The 23,778-nt window shown below is 33.3% G+C and overlaps 1 protein-coding gene and 1 long non-coding RNA gene across 3 annotated transcripts; one reads left to right on the top strand and one right to left on the bottom strand.

The window, feature by feature from the left end:
* Positions 1-10,664: 10,664 nt before the first annotated feature.
* On the bottom strand, positions 10,665-11,871 carry LOC119603806. Its single transcript, XR_005231427.1, has 2 exons — positions 11,541-11,871; positions 10,665-11,475 (listed from the first exon to the last, which is right to left on the bottom strand). It is a non-coding gene; the product is annotated as an uncharacterized LOC119603806 (long non-coding RNA).
* A 64-nt stretch (positions 11,872-11,935) lies between these two features.
* LOC119603805 (uncharacterized protein DDB_G0292186) lies at positions 11,936-23,553 on the top strand. Of its 2 annotated transcripts, XM_037955998.1 has the most exons (3): positions 11,947-14,450; positions 20,206-20,274; positions 22,853-23,553. In XM_037955998.1, exons 1-3 carry the CDS (start codon positions 13,287-13,289, stop codon positions 23,525-23,527), a joined length of 1,908 nt encoding a protein of 635 aa, XP_037811926.1. In that variant the 5' UTR covers positions 11,947-13,286; the 3' UTR covers positions 23,528-23,553. The 2 variants fall into 2 exon arrangements, with proteins under 2 accessions (XP_037811927.1, XP_037811926.1); XM_037955999.1 differs by lacking the exon at positions 20,206-20,274 and having other exon boundaries at positions 11,936-14,450.
* Positions 23,554-23,778: the final 225 nt, after the last annotated feature.

Below are 23,778 nucleotides of genomic sequence, written 5' to 3'. Positions count from 1 at the left end.
ATGCATACATACGTACGACAACACTATGTAATGTTGACAACATTGCAACAATTCGTTGTCGAAATCTAAATTTTATACACATCCGTTGTCTAAATGTTAACAAATGTGGTAAGTTCACTATTGACAAACAATCTGTTGCCTATAGTGAGCTTATCAACATTACATAGTGTTGTCGTACGTATGTATATACTTTGACAACGGATGTTATTGAAAAATTATAAACTCTTTGGTGTCAACTTGGTACCAGGCGTGTATATTTCCTTTTCCTTGTGTGTACTTTCATTCGTAAGTGGTTGTCAATTGATACTGTCGACCATAAAAATATCAAAATTCTTTGTTGTAGATTATTGGATAACTAGTTCCAAGGACTACTGTGTATGAATTAAATTGTTTTTGCAAGGATGTTTAGTGTGTGCATATGTGCCCTTAAATAAATTGTTTTCGTTAATGAGTTTTATTTCTTTTAATGTATTTGTTTTTTTGTTCCTGTTCATTTCAATATCATCTGTAAAACTATTTAATTTCTTTCTCTCCATTATCTGGGACATAAATTCGATAGTTTATTTTTTTTTTTCTTCTATTCATTTCTTTTGAGTACAGAATGTCATTAAGGGGTGTGGTTTTGGTAGGCGTTTTTATTTTTGCATTACAATTTCATATACTTAATATGTAGACAGTTAATAGGAGGGTCAATTGCGAAGGCAAAGAAATATATACATAATTGTCAGGAGGTTTAGAAAACAGAAACTTTATAGAATTTGTTTAAACTTAATTCAGAAATATAAAGTATTTTCTCAAGTCTATGAGAAGACCTGAATACAATTATGATACATGAGAAGAGGGAATGGGAAGAATCAGAATTTTAATTAGTTTTTGGGGGAAGAAAGTTAAGACTTTATCTAAAATATCTTCCAGATAGAAACATTCGAAACTATTCGATCTGAAATTTTATAAACTTAAAAATCTCTCCTCTTTCGTATACAATGTTGAAAATAATTTTCATTAATTTTCATTACTCCAAAAGTAAGTAAGCTAAATATTTATGTACTACTTATATAGTAAGTAATATTGTATGGTATTTGTTATTTGACGTCAATTCTTTTCATTTATTTTTTTTCACAAAATACAAGAGCATATTGTGTTTTCAGTTTTCTTAAGTGCTGGGCGTAACATCTGATACTTTACCTTCATACATCTTATTTTTTTTCATATTGTATTTCGAATATTTTCATTTCTTTTATTATCATTCTTATCTAATATGTGGCCAGGTACAAATAAGTAATTCTTTGATAGGAGGAAGGCAAGTAAGTAAGTAAAATACACTTTCTATATTATTACATAAGTTTATTTGTTAGTAACAAAAAGTTCTACTTGTGTTGGTTTAATCTTTCGACATGACTTTTTGTTGCTTCTGGCCATAATTTATTATTCATATGCACTCTAGCGTAATTAAGTGTTTTGAACGCTAGAATTTTTGTTACTTAATTGCAAAAAAATAACATAAATTTTACACAAAATTTATTGCTCTAGTTCCTTTTTTGCATAACTTTCGGTCATTTTTGTTAACAAAAAAACTCTTCCAAATTTAGCTACTCCCTTAATATTAAGTGGTTTATAATTTATAACTTACATGTTGTTTATTTACCCAATAAAGGATATTATTTTAATCTCAAAACTCCTAAATATTCGGTACCATATGGGTTTTAACAGACAAATATTTGTAATCAAGGTAATATATTTGAATTTGATGATAATGTGCGACCTTAAATGTTAAGTGATTGCTTTTCAAAACACAAAATTACTTCACATAAATAATTTGTTATATTATGTAAGAAAATTAATGACTTAAAATGTTCTTCAAGTCTCCAAAGAAAAACAGCTATTAAAATCCAATCTCATTACAGCTATTACATTTTGCGGATATCGGGAAAAACTCTTCTCTGTTAAAAATGTTCTGCCTTATTCATAGCAATTTATCAAAGCTTAATAGAACAAATTTTGTATGAAAATTTATCTTAGCCCTTAGGCCCTTTAAATAAAGTATATTTACTGAGAATTATATATCAAAGAAGTTTTATTCAAATCGAGAAATCATAATCCATAAACCATAAATCATAATCATTACACCATATCGAAATATTATTTATTTGTCAGTCTTATTTAGGTTAACCGATTTTAGCCATTTTCAATAGATATCGTTCTTGGGCCAGACGGACGGACATTGGTACATCGATTCAGAAAATGATTATGAGGTAGATAGTACACTTTAAAATCGGTGTAAAACGAATATTTCTATGCATTACATATACAAATCAGCACAAACCCCATATGAACAGAAACCAACGTACCTCTGAAAATCTCTTAATACCACATAATTCATTATTATACCCACCATCAAATATACCCCCCAATGTTGTTTTTGTCATTCCGTTTGTAACACATCGAAATATTCATCTAAGACCCATAAAAGTATATATATTCTGGATCCTTATTAAATTCTAAGACGATCTAGCCATGTCCGTCCGTCTGTCTGTTGAAAACACGATAGAGTCCAAATGAAAGTAGCTAGCGGGCTGAAATTTTGCACAGACCTTTTATATTGATGCCGATTGTTTGGTATTGAAAATGGGCAATATCGGTCCACGATTTCGCCTAGCTCCCATATTAGGTCCCCTTCAGAAAATGACTTTAACGTTCATAACTGTCTAAAAGAAGCATCTATAGCGATGAAATTCGACATGAAGATATTTTATAGGAACCTTAATATCATTGTAAAATTTAATAAAGATCGGTCCATAATTGACCCTATCCCCTATATAAGGTCCCCTTCAGAAAATGACTTTAACGCTCATAACTGTCTAAAAGAGACATCTGTAGCGATGAAATTCGGCATGAACATTTTCTATAGAAACCTTAATCGCTTTGTAAAGTTTTATAAGGACCCTACCCCCCCCCCCCCCCCCCCATATAAGGACCCCTTCAGAAAATGACTTTAACGCTCATAACTGACATGAACATATTTTATAGAAAAGTAAATATCATTGTAAAATTTTATAAGGGTCGGTCCATAATTGACCCTACCCCCATATAAGGTCTCCTTCAGAAAATAACTTTAACGATCATAACTGTTTAAAAGAAGCATCTGTAGCGATGAAATTCGACATGAACATATCTTATAGGAACCTTAATATCATTTTAAAATTTTATAAGGATCGGTCCATAATTGACCCTACACCCCATATAAGGTCCCATTCAGAAAATGACTTTAACACTCATAACTGACATGAACATATTTTATAGGAAACTAAATATCATTGTAAAATTTTATAAGGATCAGTCCATAATTGACCCTATCCCCCATATAAGGTCCCCTTCAGAAAATTACTTTAACGCTCATAACTGTCTAAAAGAAGCATCTATAGCGATAAAATTCGACATGAAGATATTTTATATCATTGTGAAATTTTATAAGGATCGGCCCATAATTGACCCTATCCCCCATATAAGGTCCCCTTCAGAAAATGTCTTTAACGCTCATAACTGCCTTAAAGAAGAATCTATAGCAATGAACTTCAACATGAACATATTTTATAGAAACCTTAATATTTTTGTTTAATTTTGTAAGGATCGATCCATAATTGACCATAAAATTTCTCTACCAAATTTTAGGAGGATCAGTAAATAATTGATCCTATCGGTATATGTATGACGGTAAAATTCTACATATATGTAATAAATGTGAAAATTAAATATCATAGTTTATTTATAAGGAAGCATTCCTTTTTGGCAATGATTTGATGGTGGGTATACAAGATTCGACTTCAATAAAAACTCTGCTTACAATAGGTTATGTGCCCAGAAGTCATAGAAATTTAAATTAGAAAATTTAATTTTATTAAGATTTATATTATTCAAGACTCAAGATTACTCAAGGTAATTCAAGAGACGAGATAACTCAAGATTCAAGATGGAATTCTACAAAAATATTACACAATTATCTGGTGAGTCCGACTGGCCTATATGGAAAAGGAAGGTTAGTGACCTTTTTGAATTTTATGAGGGTGCTCTGGATGTAATTGAGAATAAGTTAATCAAGCCGCAGCCTCTTCAAAGCCTGTCTAAAGAATCTCAACAAAGAGAACACAAAAAGCAATGTGAGTTATACAGAAAAGCTAATTGCTATGCAAAAAGCATAATCACAAGGACAATTAGTGATGAAATCTATCAAAAAATAATGGAAATGTGAGAAGCTTTGAAAGCAACATCGAAGCGAAGCAACATCGAAAGACCAATTATTTAAGATGTGTACTGAACTTTTTTCATTCCAATAGAATAATAAAGAAGAAGTTTCTACAAATTGAAGAATTTGTTTAATGAAATAAATAATGGTTTAAGATTGAAAAATGATCATGCATTACCGGATTTATTATTAGTGTGCAAAATTTTGTATGTCTTGCCCAGTTCATTTGAGATATACAAATCAAGTTGGATGATGCTTACCCGAGATGAAAATAAGACACTTGATAAATTAATAATGCAGTTGTGTTTTTTGAAAGAAATTTAAACAAATTTTAACAATTGAAAAAAGAATTTCAAAATTTCCATGCCGATTACCATTTGGAAGACGTGAGACAGCAACAACTCCTGATGAACTTATGTATTTCAACTGATGTTTGTGGTCTCTTCCCGTCTTCATTTAAAGGATTTAAATACTTAGTGGTATAGAAAGACGATTATACCAAATACAGGTATGGATATATGATAAGAAATAAATCAGATGTGAAGGATACCCTATTAGAAATGCTAGCTAGTACAAAAAGTCAGGGACACTCTATTAAAACAGTTCTTAGTGATAATGGTGGAGAGTTCATTAGTAATGATATAAAGAAGAATGGTATTATACATAAATTAACTGCTCCTTATACTCCTCAACAGAATGGTAAGGCTGAGAGAGAAAACAGAACAATAGTAGAGATGGCGCGAACTTTCAAATAATCAAACAAATATATTAAGTTTCCTGATACTTTATGGGCTGAATTTGTCAAGTCAGCGATTTACATTCTTAATCGTACAGGAAAAATTTCCGTCAAAGATATAAGTCCTTTTGAACTTTGGCATGGAAAGATACCTAGAATCAGTCATCAGAATTATTGGATCATCATGTTTCATACATGTACCGATTCAAAAGCGAAAGAAACTAGATCAGAAAGCAATTAAATAATTACAAAGCTCTTCCTGGAAAGTGGGTGTACAATAGATAAGCTCAAAGCAAAAAAGGTAATAAAAAGTTTTAAACAAAAGAAAGGTATCGACTATGATCAAACATTAAGTCCAGTGGCAAAGATGTCGACTATTTGATCTATTATAAGAATTGCCGCAACTGAGGGTTTACACATGGTCCAATTTGACGTGTCTACAGCTTTCTTGTATGGTGAGTTAGATGAAAATATATATATGAAGCAGCCAGAAGGTTTTGATAATGGCACAAATCGAGTATGCCACGGCCTAAAACAAGCTCCAAGGTGCTGGAACAAACGAATAGGAAAGTATATAAAACAACTTGGATTTAAAAATAGTTCAGCTGACACCTGTTTGTACGAGAGAAAGAAAAATGGAAATAAAGTAATTCTTGCATTATATGTGGATGATGGTTTGATAGCAGCTTCTAATATCAATGAATTAAATGAATTCATGCAAAAGGAATTCAAAATTGTTCACAAAGATTCTTCATATTTTCTTGGATTAGAAATAGAAATGAAGGAGGAATATATTAAGATAAATCGGAAAGCATATGCCAAGTAAATATTAAGTAAATTTAATTTTTCTGAATGTCGTCCTGTTGCTACACCAATGGAGAAAATAACTTGTTCAAATAACAAAGAAAAAGATAAAGAAAATGTTGAATTTCCATTCAGACAAGAAGCAGTTGGTGCTTTGATGTACCTTATGCTGGGAACGAGGCCAGACCTGGCATATAGTGTTGGTTATTTGTCAAGGACTTTGGAGAATCCAAATAAGGAAGATGTACAACGTGTAAAGCGAGTATTTAGATACATTGCTGGTACCTTAGACGTTGGCATCTATATATATAAAAATGAATGTGTGTTTGTTTGTATGTTTGTATGTTTGAACGTTATAGACTACTAAACGGCTGAACCGATTTTCTTGAAATTTTCACAGCATATTCCTGCATGTCTGGAATAGGTAATAGGCTACTTTTTATTTCGAAATTTCAAGTGGGCGATGAGCCACGCCCACATTAAGAAAATATAAAATCCGTATATTTTAGATAATATAACAGTTAGAGTCCTCAAATTTTGTCGGAGCCACTTTAGTGTCAATATGATCATTTAGGACAAAAAGTAGGCGGACTAGCATTAGGGGGCGTGGTACCTCCCATATAAATTAAATACAAAAATTCGTTTATCTGGGAAACTAATAGAACTAAATTCTTAAAATTTAGCACGAAGAACTTTAACATCCATATAAACATTTTGGGTAATAAATTGGCGGACTACCCATGAGGGGAGCGGCACCTCCCATATTAATTAAATACAAAAATTCGTTTATCTGGGAAACTAATAGAACTAAATTCTTAAAATTTTGCACAAAGAACTTTAACATCCATATAAACATTTTGGGTAAAAAATTGGCGGACTACCCATGAGGGGAGCGGCACCTCCCATATTAATTAAAACCAAAAATTCGTTTATCTGGGAAACTAATAGAACTAAATTCTTAAAATTTTGCACGAAGAACTTTAATATTCATCTGAACATTTTTAAGGAAAAAAGAGCGGACTTTCATCTGGGGGGCTTGGAGCCCCCATATGAATAAAATAGAAAAATTCGTATATCTGAGAAACAATTAGAGCTAGAATCATTAAATTTTACTTGAAGAACTTTGACATTCACCTGAACATTTAGAATATAACGGGCGGACTTCCAATGGGTTACTTGGTACCTCCCATATGAATTAAATACAAAATTTCGTTTAACTGGGAAACTAATAGAACTAGATTCTTCAAATTTTGAACAAATTATTTTAATAATCATCTGAATATTTTGGAGGAAAAAGGGCGGACTTTCATCCGGGGGGCTTGAAGCCCCCACATGAATTAAATTCGTATATCTGAGAAACTATTAGAGCTAGAATCTTAAAATTTTACATGAAGAACTTTGACATTCATGTGAACATTTAGAGAATAACGGGCGGACTTTCAATGGGGGGCTTGGCACCACATATATGAATTAAATACAAAATTTCGTGCATCTTGGAAACTCTTATATTATTCAAATTTTTTGTAGATAGATAGAAATTGGCGATAGATAGAAACTGGCGAACTTGCAATAATTTGCTTGACATCTTTTATATGTAACATATAATAAATCTGGTATTTATTTATACATATTCCTTTTAGGGTAGCAAAGCACACTGGGTATAGCTAGTTATTTATATAATAAAAAAGTACCTAAGTCACTAGAATGCTTCAGTGATGCTGATTTTGGCGGATGTATTAGAACTGGTCGATCAACGGTGATGTTGTGTTGTGGTGACGTATGCTGGTGGTGCGATATCATGGTTAAGTCAGAGACAAGCAATGGTAACAACATCCACTACAGAAGCTCAAATTGTTGCTGCTAGCGAAGCTGCAAAGGAACTAGTTTGGTTGTCAAGGCATTTTAAAGAAATAATAAACTTCAATCAAATACCATGTATTCAAATAGATAATACTGCAGCAATTCGCTTGTCTCAAAATCCTGAATTTCATAAGAGGACAAAACACATTGCAATTAAACATTTCTTTATTCGTGAGATGGTAACTAGGGATGCCAAAGGGTCAAAAGAGGCCCGAAATTCAACAGGGTCTTCAAGGCTAGTATAAAACTTGGTTGTGCCGTTTTTTGTCGAGATACGAGTATATTAAACATAATTATAAGCTCAAAAGCCCTACTCGGGACAAACCCAATATATCAGAATCTATACTGGCAGTTAACCTGTTAATAAGATGGCGAGATGATAATTGCCTTATTTGGGTAAGAGGACAAGGTATATAACTGGAAATAATATTGCTGATACCTTGGCAAAAGCTGGAACTACGATGGTTATACTTGATATAGACAAGTTCTGTAGTGTTTACGGCCATTAAAAACCATATATCCGATATTCAGCTCAAGACGGTTGGTCACATGAGTACACTTGCTCAATTGCTAAGGTGCTGTAGCCTCGTATGGATCCTCATAAAACATACTACCTAAATTGTAGATTTCAACAAATTGTAAATTTGGAAACCATGCAAGACGCATGGATCTTCATAAGTAGGTTTTTATTCTACTATTCAGTACCTGGGATGGAAATTTTATGAATTGATATTGAAAAAATGACCGAGTATACCCTTGATCATTTAAACATTAAAAAATAATTTAAAACAGGGGGAAGTGTTGAAGTTATGTTTTTAATAATTGTCTTATGCTTGTTTAAACAAATCTTATGTATCAAATAGTATTTTGTATTATAATATTTTGTAAATCAAATATTCTTCACTTCAATAAAAACTCTGCTTACAATACAGAAGTATATAAAAAATATATTATATAATATAATACATATATACAAATATATTAATCTCTGTTATTTTCTGTTAAAAGTTATTTAAGAAATAGACAATAAAAGTTAAAAGCTGTTTTTCTCAAATTAAGTTTTCTGAATTATGAAAGTCTGTTAGTATATGAGCAATATATACATACATACATATATATGTATGTATTTATTAAATAAACCTGACGCACCTTAAATATACATACATACGTACATATGTTTGTGCATATGTATGTACAAACTGATAAGAGAAACAACAAGCTACCCAATATTATTAGTAAATATAAACTAATATGTATGTTAAGCTCAACTATTTGATACTCCATGCCGATAAATATAATGTATTTTTCGAAAGTTGGCCAATTTTAGACAGATCTATAAATAAATAGGTTTCCGAAGAATGGCCTTACATGGGACCCATGTTCAGATAAGCACTGATCTATACATTTTTTTGAAGTAAAAATAAATACATTTAACATTTAATTTTACTCTCGGGGACCATTAGTGTAAGATCAAGCAAAATATGTAGTTAACTGAGTTCGAGAAGTATTAAGTCGTTTGATATACTTTAATACAAACAACAACACCATAACATATAGGGTATAAAAATAAGTTGAAATAACCAACAGTCAACTGACTAGATTTAAATTTACTAATCTATCTATGGAAGTATGTATTTCTATACGATTTAGTAAGTAAGCATTTACTCACTTCCATATACACACAAATACGAACAACTACAAAACCGCATCATAAAACTCTTCCGTATCAACATAACCTGAATGACAATCGCGACTCGTGAGCAAGTGCAACGGATGGTGGGGAAGAGACTTTGCCGAAGTAATAAGAAAAATTTGTAACTTGTGGAACCCCAATATTGTAAACATTAATTAGGTAAAACTAACAAAACTGTTGAAATCGAAATAAAACTCTATTGTCTGTCGCTTGCAACTCTACTTCGTCGTTCATACAACACACGAAAATAAATGAACCAAACACTGAAAGCGTTAATAAATAAACAAATAAACTAAATAAAATTAAATAATGTAGAAAACTGTTTAAATATCGTTAAAGCTTTCTATTAGTCTTTTACAATTGCATTTTACTTTTTCTACCTTTGAATCGGTATAAATAAACAAACAGCGACACTTCTTTAAAGTGTAAAATTAACTTGGCATTGGAAACGAATGACTAAATGCATTTTGTGCACTTTATAATAGAGGAAGACTTTAGGTAAAGGGTTTTTCAATAGGGTGTTTGAATTTTTTTTTGTTTAGTTTTAGTTTAGTCTATAGTCTAATCTATGGTCTAGTCTATAGTCTAGTCTTTAGTCTAGTCTATAGTCTAGTCTATAGTCTAGTCTATAGTCTAGTCTATAGTCTAGTCTATAGTCTAGTCTATAGTATAGTCTATAGTCTAGTCTATAGTCTAGTCTATAGTCTAGTCTATAGTCTAGTCTATAGTCTAGTCTATAGTCTAGTCTATAGTCTAGTCTAGTCTATAGTCTAGTCTATAGTCTAGTCTATAGTCTAGTCTATAGTCTAGTATATAGTCTAGATTATAGTCTAGTCTATTGTCTATTCTATAGTCTATAGTCTAGTCTATAGTCTAGTCTATAGTCTAGTCTATAGTCTAGTCTATAGTCTAGTCTATAGTCTAGTCTATAGTCTAGTCTATAGTCTAGTCTATAGTCTAGTCTATAGTCTAGTCTATAGTCTAGTCTATAGTCTAGTCTATAGTCTAGTCTATAGTCTAGTCTATAGTCTAGTCTATAGTCTAGTCTATAGTTTAGTCTGTAGTCTAGTCTAAAGTCTAAACTTTAGTCAAACTTTGGATTAGTTGTGCCTCCAGTTAACGTGATTATATCTCTCTAGTTACTATTTTCCACTACTAAGCATTCAATTGGTTCAGAAACGGACATTGTTCTTAATTTTACAACGTGATATCGTAACTACCTAGTTGGGTTCATACCTACCTTTTATTCCAGAAATATTATGTTAACTATTATATTAAATGGGAACGTTAACATCTGATCTAAATCGTTTTATGACCAAAATAGTCCGAAGTGGATGCAGAGATATGTATTTATTTTTGTGAATATACATAAAATATGTATACATATGAAGAGGAAGATGAATAAATAATTACTAAACTAACGAGTTTTTTTTAATTCCTCAGGATAAAATCCTTTCGATTTCTGGCAACTCTACAACTATTTATTTTGTGTTTTGCTCAATATTAGAAAGAGTAATTTGTTAAATTTTTACAATTGATCGATCAATCTGCATCAATTGTTACAGTATTTTGTCTTTAGTTAGAGATGTGACTGTAAATGCAATCGACAGCTTTCTTTTTTTTCCATTTTCGTACGTTTTACATAAATTCAATTGTTGCTGTTGTTGTTGCCATTTATTATTTTGTTGCTCATGAATATTGTACTACAATTTCCAGTGATGGCGATACCACCAAAAGCACACAAACATTTTACTGTTTATTTGATGAGGGCGCGAGACGAGAGGTAAGGTGAGTGTCGAAACGGAGCATACCACATGTTAGAGAAACAAGAAAATAAGAGCACGACAATTGCTAAAGGTTTTTTTGTGTTTGCGGTTTATTTGACAACAATCGAAGACGACGACAGAGGCGGCAACAACGATCAGTCACGACGACAATGGATAGATGATGACGATGCGACACGACACCAACTCACTACACAACACACATTGTTGCTATTTTTTATTATTTATTCTGTTTAGTTTTTATTCCACTCTCCATAAAAAGGTGTTGGAGGTGGTATAGGTAGACTTGTCACAGACTTTGTTATTTTTAATCTAAATTAGTTGATTACTCTTTTTTTATGAACTGCTTTTGCTATTCCTAAGATAAACGTTTAGTAAGTTATTCAAATTTACCAATACATATTAATAAGTAATTATTCTTACCGTAACTTCCCTAATGCCCTTCGTGTTATTTGATAGTTCGATATTGATTGTCCACATTACCGTGTTTTCAATGTGTAGAGTATTTAATATATTCGATCACACTGAACAAAATAGTAGGTAGGTACATACTGTTTCTGGTTGTTATTGTTGCCGCAATCGTTGTTGTCGTTGTAGATGAGCATGGAAAAACTCAAGCAAAAACAAAATAAAATACAAACAGAAAATAAATAAGGTATGAAATGCTAAATAATAAATATAAGTAACAACAACAACGACAACATGAAATTCAACGACAGTTCAAAATAAATAAAGCACGAGCAACTACTCGACAATAATAATAACAGCAACAACAGCAGTAGCAGAAACTGAAAGCGGCAGTAATAGCAATAATAGTCGCAGCAGCACTACTACTTAACCAAACACACTTGAATGAGGCAATTCGTCAGTTAGACAGACAGTCACTTTGTCATAATGACAACAGTTAGGCAACCAAAGTAAAGTACTTAATACTTATTGTAGCAACAAAATAAACAAAATACTTTTGCTTGCATACGACTAATCGTACGTACTACCACAACAACAATAACAGCAACAACTAAATATAATGCGAGTAAAAACAACAATATCAACAGTAGCAACAGCAAAAACGAAATCAAATCAAACGACAAAACTCGACACAAAAAGTTAGTATGTATGATTTTTTGTGAGTATATTATTTGCTTGTTTTGGAGACGACTTAAAAATAACAACGACAACAACAACGTCAACATCCACATTAACAACAACAACAACAACCACTGCTGAGACGACAATGGCAATGACGTTGGAGCATGCCACACATACTAAGGCCAGCAGCTAGCTAGCTAGCAAACAAGCAGTCAACCAGCCAAATAACAAAACAACGACCAAACTGCCAGTTTGCCAACCAGCCAGCCAGCAATCCAGCCAGCCACAACAACCGCAGTCGTACCAGTTGTGGCTGCAGCAGCAGTAGCAGCGGCAGCAGCAACGGTGGCGGTGTGTTAAAAAAACATATGAAATTAGTACATTTCGTGATTTCAACGGTGAACGACGCAACGGTATGTATGTTCGCGATCGAATGTGTTTAATAATCAAGTTGCGGCTGCTGCAAAACCAATAACAACATCTCTCCAACAACCAAAAAGAAAAAAACAAACGAAACAAAAAAATCAAAACCCGTAATACAACACCACTAAACGTAACCACCACCAACCAGCACCACTAAGATCGCCAAACCAGTTAAGATCAACCAAAAATACATTTTTTGGCAAAAACCAAATCGAACTCCAACAAAAAAACACACAACACTACATATTTATTACACGGCCAGCATACACACACGCACGCCCAAACACACACACACATACATCCACGTTGTTGTAGTAGCATCGTGTTGTTGTCATTGATATTAGTTGTAGTCGCAAACAAGCAATCGAAGAAGAAGAAGGTGAAGGAGGAACAAGGAAAACACAACAAGACAAAAAAAGAAAAACACTTGTTTAAAAATAACCTGTTGCTCTTATGATCACATACCACAAACAGCCAAACCAATAACAGCAATATCGTGGACTACATTCAGTTAGTCGTACCCCTTCCTCGGTCCCACACCCTTCCCCAGTACCAACACCACAACAACACATTCCTCTCATCTGGACTCTCTAGGACAGCTTCAAACTGTCGTCGCCACATGATCAAAAACTGCGTCGCAAGCGGGGGAAGAGTATTATGATGAACACTGCAACAATGTATAACAAAGGCAACAGTTTGACCAATAATAACAACAACAACAGCACCTCAAACCTAAATATAAGCATCAACAACAATGGCACTACCTCGTCCAGCACAGCTAACAATGCTAGTGGAGGAGGAGGTTCATCAACGACCACAGATCGTATTGAATGGTCACGTGCCACAATACTGGATTTCATAGAAGACTATCGGCGACAACGTGTTCTCTGGGATCCCAATACCAAGGGCTACCACATTAAGCAAACCAAATACGAGGCCCTCAAGTTGTTGGGGCAAAAGTATGGTGCCGAAATACGTTCAATACGTTCGAAAATCAAAAGTTTACGTTCCTCATTCCATCGTGAACATGGCAAAGTACTCAATGGCAGACGCAAGGGGCTCAATTATCAGCCAATGTGGTTTGCATACGATGCCATACGTTTCATATTGGACGGTGAGTCGGGAGACTCGGACGAGGCAGAGGTACAGAAAAACGATTCAAATAGAGAGACAACATTGTCGGAGCCAAACAATAATAACAACAACAACATCAGCAACCTTAGTATCGATGAGGAACTAATGGAGGAGCGTAAAATTTCTAGTCGTGACATTGAACACTTCAACAATCATTTCTTGGCTTTAGGCTTACAAGCTCGCCATCCTATGGCCGTGATAGCAGCAGTTGAAGCTGCTGCCGCTGCCTCTGCTGCTCAAGAGAGACGACGAGACGAGCAAAAGTATGCTGCTATCAAGCAGCAAGAGATAGACTCTGCTACTCAACTTAAGCTGCTGGAATTATCAACAAATGCAACAACTACAACAACAGCCAATACAAATACCAATAACTCTATGAACCTCACCTCCACTTCTGCAACGTTTAACCCAATTTCGAAACCTTTTAACAGTCCAAAACCATCATCGCCAATAGCCACCAATAATACTAATAGCAACAACAATAGTAGTGTCCCAATAACAACAGCAACATTATCAAATACAAATGCAACAACAACACCGCACCAACTGTTGCCACCTCCGTCCTCGACTAGTACGTGCTCTCCGGAAAGTTTAAATGTTTTACATGGATCACGTAGCTTAGATGAAAATTCTGCCTCTGCTTTAGCTGCTGCGACTGCAATTCCTAGTCTTTCGATAACGGCTGTGGTAAGTAGTGACTTTCCATATCTTTATAGTTTATATTAGACATTATCACTACACAACAACAACAATATCAGCCATACACATCTAACCATACAAATATTTCCACATACTTATTTATGTACATGTTAATACACTGAACGAAATATTATTTGTATTAGAATTTCTTTCACAGATGATTATTTTTCTTATGTTATAAAAATTGTGTAATTTTTCTTGGTAATAGAATTATGTGCAAGTGTTATTGCAAAGTAGCAAATGATTCAAGGTTGCATATGCAAAACTTTGTTGCATTTTTGCAAACTCACAAATACAAAATATCGCAATTGTTCTGCAATTCATAATACCCAAAATGGTTAAGTTTGTTATACCGCATGACTAAATAAAAGAAACATTAATTTGATATTGTGCGCCCAAGTATTCTCATCTATTAGAACCGGAGACTCTCTCTTATGTTTTCATTATATTTCTAAAAACTAATCTTAAAGCTTCCCACACTTTTATTGATAAGATTCAAAAAAAAAAAGTAAACAAATTATTCATACGTCACATTATAGGTAACCGATTTTTATTTTCAGTGTACTAATTGTAGTTGCCCATATTGTTGTTATTGTTGCACACTATTTACTCATTTGCAACTCAAAATCGTTGAACACACAAAAAAAGTTGTTTGTCTAGTTTCTCTCGTTCGGTATGTTTTGCGTTTTCATTTCTGGTTCGTTGTTGTGTAGTGTTATTTCAGCGACTGAATAATTTGAAGACACTTTGACAGTTGCACACACATATTAATATTACTAAACAGTGGGCCGAACCAGTAAAAGGTACACAATTAGAGATTGAATATCATAGATTTATAAAATATAGCTTCATAGCGAATGTTTATTTCGTATCAAAAGCTTTGAACTTTGTTGTTAGTTTCTGATTCTATCTCACGAAGTGGTCAGACAATATTCGGGTGTGAATCGTTTCTGGATTATTCACAAAATATCGGCACTTCACAAAAAAGCCTTAATGGTCAAATCGCAGTTCAGAAACGGCGAAATAACATCAGCAAGAAAGCTTCTATTATTTATAAGCTCAGTGCGAAAACTGTCAATCGTTTGATGACTGTGTGATATGATGTGTTAATTTATTGGGTAATGCGAAACAAGAACTCAAATGTCTCTAACTAAATCTGATACAACCACCATTATAAAAGTATAGTCGAACATGCTTGTATGCCGGGAAAGTGATTTTTATACCTACCATCAAAAAATATGGGGGGTATATTGATTTTGTCATTCCGTTTGTAACACATCGAAATATTGATCATAGACCCACAAAAGTATATATATTCTGGGTCTTCATTAAATTCTAAGACGATCTAGCCATGTCTGTCCGTCCGTCTGTCTGTCTGTTGAAAGCACGATAGAGTCCGAATGGAAAGAGCTAGAGGGTTGAAATTTCACATAAATATTTCTTATAGGTAAGGTTTATTTGGTATTGGAAATGGGGAATATCGGTACACGTTTTCGGATAGCCCCCATACAAGTGGCCCCTCGAAAAGCAGCTTTAACAGCCATAACTTGTTTAAAAATACGAATATAGCGATGAAATTCGACACAAGTAAGTTTCTTATGATCCAAAATCATTTTATGAGGATCGGTCCATAATTGTCCCTACCCCCCATATAAGGTCCCCTTCAGAAAATGACTTTAACGCTCATTACTGGCTTAAAAATACTAGTATATAGATGAAATTTGACATAAGTAAGTTTCATACGAGTCAAAATGTATCTAAAAAATGTTATGAGGATCGGTCCACGATTGACCCTACCCCCCATATAGGGTCTCGTTCAGAAAATAACTGCAACGCTCTTTAATGGTTTAAAAATACGAGTGTAGCGATGAAATTCGACACAAGTAAATTTAATACGAACCAAATTCTGTCTACCAAATTTTATGAGGATCGACCCATAATTGACCCTACCCCCCTATATAAGATCCCCTTCAGAAAATTACTTTAACGCTTATAACTGGCCTAAATATACGAGTATATATATGAAATTCGACATAAGTAAGTTTCGTTCGAGTCAGACGAAGTTTGATGGTGGGTATATAAGATTCGGCATAGCCGAATATAACACTCTTACTTGTTTAATCTTAAATTGGATTTCGGAATAAGGATTCAGATAATTTCTAGATGCTACAATTTACCAATCTTCCCAGAATTTGCAAAGTAATTATTGTAGCATTTATATGAATATCATGAACAATATTCCGCCGTAATATACTTCACGAATCTCTGCAGAAATGTGTAGAATATCAAGGAGATCCATATATAACGGGTTTTTCCCGACTTCGGAGTTTGAGGATGTACATTGAGAATTCTCCAGTCTATGCAACGATAGTGGTCACTGAATTCTAGCATTCTATTACGATCTACTTGTATCATAATTAGTTATGTTTCTCTCAGAAATTTTTAGGTCCGACATTCATGATCAAAGAGCATTCGGCAAAAATTACTATTTATACACGAGGAAATGAGTCTGATAGATAATGCTGGACACATGCATGTGAATTGTTGATGTTTTAATAATTGACAGGTGTTGGGCAGGTTTGGAATGCTCCATAGAGCAAATTCCCTCAATGTCCAAAATCCGGAATTGGCGGTATTTGTTATATATGTATATACATATAACAAACTTTTGCTTAATTCTGCGATATTTGGTGGTCACTCCGATAACATTTGCCAAACAATTTTTAACCCAGAAACCAAAGAATACTTTTCTAAAGGATATAGCAGTGTTGAATCTGGCCTTATCCATTACATCAGGTTTTCAAAATATCGTGTCATAATTTTTGGAAAAAAATGTTTTTGGACATATTTGAGTCCTTATAACATCGCGAAGACACCTTTAGTTTAAAAATTTGTTATGTCATCTGAAAGACCAATCTGACGACTCTGAAAGGAAGTTTTAAACGCTTTTATATTTTCTGTCTTCTTCGAGATATCCAGCTTTTGAAAAGTATAATTTCGTTTCTGGGTTTTGAATTTTGTATTTCTGTTCAAAAAGTTCTGGCGCTATTTTAAGAATAAACGATGACTGTTACTTTTAGCAAAAGCCAATTGGAACTGAGTTAAATCTGTTCATTATAAGAAAGTGAAAGTGATTCTGAGTCAATAAAGTAGTGTTTAGTAAAATTTAAATAGAGTTTCCAGAATTACGTCCTTTACTAAAATTTGATCTCTGGTTTTAAACTTAAAGCTCCACTGTACCTCTGCCAACTAACTCAGTTGTCGTTCACTGTTCAGCTAATGCGTCGTATTTTTTCCACACATTTTTTATTATTTATTTTGTTTTTTTTTTTTTGTGTGATTTTTTTTGTTAATTTCATATCAACACACACGTGAAACAGTCCAGTCCGCATATACCTAGTACTACTCACTTTTTGTTGTTGTACTAAATGAGGCACTCTACTATGTAGTGTCGTTATATCCACATACAGTCAAACACATGCACATACCCCAACTATGGGGACTGTGTTGGAGTGTTACTTATTCGTTTGTCATATTATTGTTGTTGTTGTTGCTGTTATTTATATTTAAAAACATTTTTTTGTGGTTTTCACCACAAAGTAAAATAAGCAACCAACAAACATGCTGCTGCTCTGCTCCACAACTGATAAGCTTTACAAAATCGTAAATGTGTCGCATTACTCTGGCCTCAAATGAAATGAAACGAATTAAAATGAAAGCCAACCAACAAGCCCCTGCTGCAATTGAGCTTTGTGTGTACGAGTACGACGAGTATCTGTGTTTATACATGTATGCATGCACCACATTTGTGTGAGTGTTTGTTTGTTGAATTTGTTGCATCAGCCGTTTTGTTTTCTTCATTCTTCCCTACCTCCAATTTATTTTCAACAACTTTGTTGTTAAATTTCATTACAACCGTGCACAGTGGACAGAATTAAAATATTACTACCATCCAAATTGAGATGAAATTTCATATCGGTTTAGAGGACTATTCGCACCCACAGACCCACCCAGAGGATTTGTTTTCCCTTTATGTGAACGATTTTAAGAATGCCCAGGGAACCGACTGATACTTGCATCAGATTTGAAGGGTTATCTCCAAAAATGTGTAACTCCACTGAACTTCATTATAATTCCCTTCAGAGAAAGTGAAGAATCAAGAATGGAGGATTATTAAGAAAATAACGGAAAGTACAGAAAAAGAGAAAGATCTTGAACTAGTCCGTGGCTCAAGGAAATCAACTTGAAGTAAATGTAGTCCTAAAGGTAAATGAATTCAGATCCTAAAAGAAGAACGTTATAATGGGTGATAAGAATCCTTACTATAGTATCCAAACGAAGAAACGGCTAATGTTCCTTATTAAAACTAGAATACAACAAGAGTTGCACCCTACACTCCAGTTCGTGGTGGAACCCATATCCTAGCCATATATCAGCCTGAGACCTTGTATTCTACGACAGCGGTAGATGATGTGCTCAACGGTCTCTAGTTCTTCAGCATCCTCGTATAACCTTCCGAAATCAACAGCACAACGTTCCGTCGTAATACCTAACCGATTCTGAAAACTACATCTATCGAGTCCAATAAGTATCCCGATTTCTTTAGCATTAAGTCTTGGCCATAAGACCTTAGATACGAGGAATTCATTTTACTACTCCTGATTGATAATGTCACGGAACTTCCGGAGATCAACCTATAATAGTGACAAATGAAGATTAGGTCCAATATATACCAAGATATCAAAGACTTTTTTCTTTTTTGTCTAAATGCATTCGGAATTGAGAATACATAAATCTTAAGGAAGTCCCAAAAGTGCCAAGATCCTTCTCTGACAAAAAGGTTCAGAATATTTGGATGTTTGGCTCGCTTCTTTTGACTCTCATTCCTCACTCACGTTGGATGTCATTACCACGGAAAATTTCCTTTGGTTCTAAGGAAATTGCACTTTAGTTGGAAATTAAATTTTACTTCATGCCCTAGAACCCATATCAACTCGACAAAATGTCATTTGAGTTGGCACAAGGAATAAATACAGTTGAAAAGAAATTTCGACCCTATCCTTTATAGATACAAGACAAGATAGTCGACGTTTTAAGATTTAATTCTCGGATTATACTTCTGGCTAATCCATGGCCTGACCCCAGTGAGTGAACACTGAGATTGCATATTACCGAAGGTCACTATTTGTAATAATCGGTCCTGTCAAAGCTCGTTGTTGGTATAATATAACCCGCCAGGTGGCCCAAAATATTCCTGCTTAACTTTTCTAGGTATTTTCCCCACTGTGCAACAGTGTGTAAGTAAACTACGTTTGCAATAATTTCTCAACTTTTGTCTTTGTTATAAGCTGTATATGTATGTATTAACGTTGTTGTAATGTTAATATGTATACGGGTAAAATGCAACAACTACAAACATGTTTATAGGCATTGCATTCAACAGTATTTTGTACCGTTCGTTACACAAGTTTGATTTCTTTAAGCTGTTTTTTCATTAACCCAATATTAAGTTGTACTACCAACAACTTCTTTCTATTGTCTGTATTTGTAATAGGTTTGCATGTGTAACAAAGTTAGTGTTTAAAAAGTCATTTGAGTCTTCTTCTTTATTACACGACTGTAGTAACATTGATATTGCCACAAGCCATTTAAAAATTTAACAACAAAATGCATTTCACTTTTTCTTCACTTCTATAACGTGGTTGTCTTTCTATTTTTTTTTTTTTTTTTTGTTTCTTTGCAGGCACGTAACTCTGATTTCGATGGCAGTGAATACTGTAACATTAGTGCAGAAGATGTTAAAACTGAAATTGTAAGTTTCTTTTAACTACAACTATTTCTAACCTATGTAAAAGAGAGGTGTTTATGTTAGTTGTTTGCAACTGTTTTAACGGCAATTACAGCAAGTACAAATCTAATACTTAAACATAAACTTTAAATCAGTACAAGAGTACAAGATCGATTTTCACAACCGCAAACTATTGCCACATTCAAGTTTCTTAACATTACATTGCACTTGTACAATTGTTTTATAACAGTAAAATGTTCGATAGTTTAGATAAGATAATTGCAAAGGTTGAAATTTATTTTAATATGGATAAAGTCATCATATGACCAAAAATACAGCTTATTTCGCTAATTCGTAAGGATATTTTAAAATTTTTCCTCACAATATTTTTCTGAAATCGGTCTATAAACAACGATGCTAAGAATCGTTCTAAAAAAATTATTTTTCTAAAACTTTGAATATATTGGGGATGCTACGCTCGATATTGGGATTTGCATATCATTACCGAGGTTGGCAATCATTATCGATAAACTATGGTTACCGCAAAATAACTTTTCAGAGATAAGTCTAAATACCGATATCACTAAAATAAAGTTACCGAAATAAGTCAAAATACCGTTACCGAAATAAATTTAAATAACGATACCAGTTCGAAATGGTAGCTAACCTTGTTTGATAGGTATACATTATATCTAAGAAATTAATTATATTTTCGAGATATCCGCACAAATAGCCACTTATTGTATACAAGAACAGTATAATCGAATAGCCATGCCCGTCCGTGTGTCCTGCTTGCCAATATAAAACTTCTAGAGGTCGCAATGTTGAAGATGATTTGGAAATTTGTGGAAAGGACGAATTCTATTCAAAATGGTAGCACGCTTCCCCCGAAGTTCGTTTTGGAGGTCTTAATTATGCTCTTATCCTTGAACTTTGTGGTCACTTAGTAGAATGCAGGGAGCATATGTAAATATGAATCTGCCTCTTGCATTCCACTTAGTAATCGATTTTATGAGTTGGATAACTTGAAACGAAATTGCCCATATATTTGAGCCAAGTGAATGATACTACATGGTCGACCATAACCAATAGTTACTCAGTTAGTTAGTTAGTTAGTAAGTAAGTTAGTTAGTTAGTTAGTTAGTAGTTAGTTAGTTAGTTAGTAGTAGTTAGTTAGTTAGTTAGTTAGTTAGTTAGTTAGTTAGTTAGTTAGTTAGTAGTTAGTTAGTTAGTTAGTTAGTTAGTTAGTTAGTTAGTTAGTTAGTTAGTTAGTAGTTAGTAGTTAGTTAGTAGTTAGTTAGTTAGTTAGTTAGTAGTTAGTTAGTTAGTTAGTTAGTTAGTTAGTTAGTTAGTTAGTTAGTTAGTTAGTTAGTTAGTTAGTTAGTTAGTTAGTTAGTTAGTTAGTTAGTTAGTTAGTTAGTTAGTTAGTTAGTTAGTTAGTAGTTAGTTAGTTAGTTAGTTAGTTAGTTAGTTAGTTAGTTAGTTAGTTAGTTAGTTAGTTAGTAGTTAGTTAGTTAGTTAGTTAGTTAGTTAGTTAGTTAGTTAGTTAGTTAGTTAGTTAGTTAGTTAGTTAGTTAGTTAGTTAGTTAGTTAGTTAGTTAGTTAGTTAGTTAGTTAGTTAGTTAGTTAGTTAGTTAGTTAGTTAGTTAGTTAGTAGTTAGTTAGTTAGTTAGTTAGTTAGTTAGTTAGTTAGTTAGTTAGTAGTTAGTTAGTTAGTTAGTTAGTTAGTTAGTTAGTTAGTTAGTTAGTTAGTTAGTTAGTTAGTTAGTTAGTTAGTTAGTTAGTAGTTAGTTAGTTAGTTAGTTAGTTAGTTAGTTAGTTAGTTAGTTAGTTAGTTAGTTAGTTAGTTAGTTAGTTAGTTAGTTAGTTAGTTAGTTAGTTAGTTAGTTAGTTAGTTAGTTAGTTAGTTAGTTAGTTAGTTAGTTAGTTAGTTAGTTAGTTAGTTAGTTAGTTAGTTAGTTAGTTATGATATCAAATTTCGCTCGATTTTCAATAATCCGATTAGAGGATGGAGAAGTTAAAACCCCAAATAATAAGTTGTCAAACAATCGGTTAAACAACTTCCATATTAATTGTATAGTCTAATGGCTCTACAGTATAAGGTATCATATGATCGGTCATGTCCGACACAGAGGGAAACTATATATAGTATAGAGGAAACAATTAACACTAAATTTTTCAATAACGTTGTCTAAAACTTATCAAACGTTGTAAGCTCACAATCCGTTGTCAATATTGAGCTTACCACGTTTCACTTTTTCACAACGGCTGTGTATAAAATTTATATTTCGACAAGGAATTGTTGGAACATTGTCAACATTACGTAGTGTTGTCGTTCGTATGTATATACTTGACAACGGATGTTAGTGAAAAATTTGGTGTCAATTTTTTACCAGGCGTATACATATTTTCCCCTCTGTGTACCTTCTTACTTGCTAGTCCTATTAGCATTTTTTGTATTAATGCATCTAGGAATGTTATTGATGTATCTAGCCACTCAATTATTCTCCAACATTTAGGTTTTATTTTCTCCATCATTTTTTTAACTACATTACATATTTAGTTTTTTATTTAAGTATTTTTTATCCACTTTATTCAACAGTTTGAAAGTGATTCGACTGATTTAGCAATGCTTGAGAGCACACGCACTTCCACCCCAGTACCACTGAATTATCATAAAAATGCCACTGACTTGACAATGAACAGAAGCAACACCAACGCCAACAATAGCGGCAACAATCCAGGAGGCACTGGCACAGTCGGTAGTCGCAAACGTAAGGCACAAATGCATTCAAACGTAAATCACAATGAGGATGCACCATCACCTTCTAAATTAAATCAAAAACAACAGCAACATTCCAATGCCATACACTCCAGACAATGTGATTATTTAAATAGCAACAACAATCAAAGTCCTGACGATAACGCTGCTGCTCCTGATGATGATGACGGCGACGACGATGAAGATGATGGAGCTGGTTACTCCACCTCTTTCTCCCACCTGCAAACTACACTGCTCAACAGTAATAGCAACAACGGCAACAACAACCCAACGACCAGCAACAATGGCAAGACAAACAACTGCAGCAACAATCCCATCGATGAGTATGGAGTGTTCGGTGAATATGTGGCCATAACAATACGTAAACTTAAAACGTCCAAAGCAAAAATTGTTGTTAAACATTTAATCAATAATCTTCTGTACGAAGCCGAAATGGGTAAATATGATCAGGGCATATCCTCATGCAAAGAACCACCAGAACTCTATAAAATGTGATACTGTATAAAAATAAAACAACAAAACAATATGAATAAAAAAAAAAGAAATAAATTAAATAAATTTAATCAAATGGAATGAAAAAAGTAAAATAAATAAATAAAAAACTATATAGAAAAATATATTAAAATACAAACAAAACAAAGACAAAAACCAACCCACTTAAATCTAAAAAAAATATTAAAAAAAAAAAACATAAAAATAATAAAAGTAATTTAAAGAAAAAAATACAAGTAAAAATTTTATAAAAA

The sequence above is a fragment of the Lucilia sericata genome, unplaced genomic scaffold (assembly GCF_015586225.1).
Source record: "Lucilia sericata isolate MDLA Ls3-8-SP2 unplaced genomic scaffold, ASM1558622v1 Contig000339F_arrow, whole genome shotgun sequence".
Lineage (NCBI taxonomy): Eukaryota > Metazoa > Arthropoda > Insecta > Diptera > Calliphoridae > Lucilia > Lucilia sericata.
This window is presented reverse-complemented; position numbering and strand designations above follow the sequence as displayed.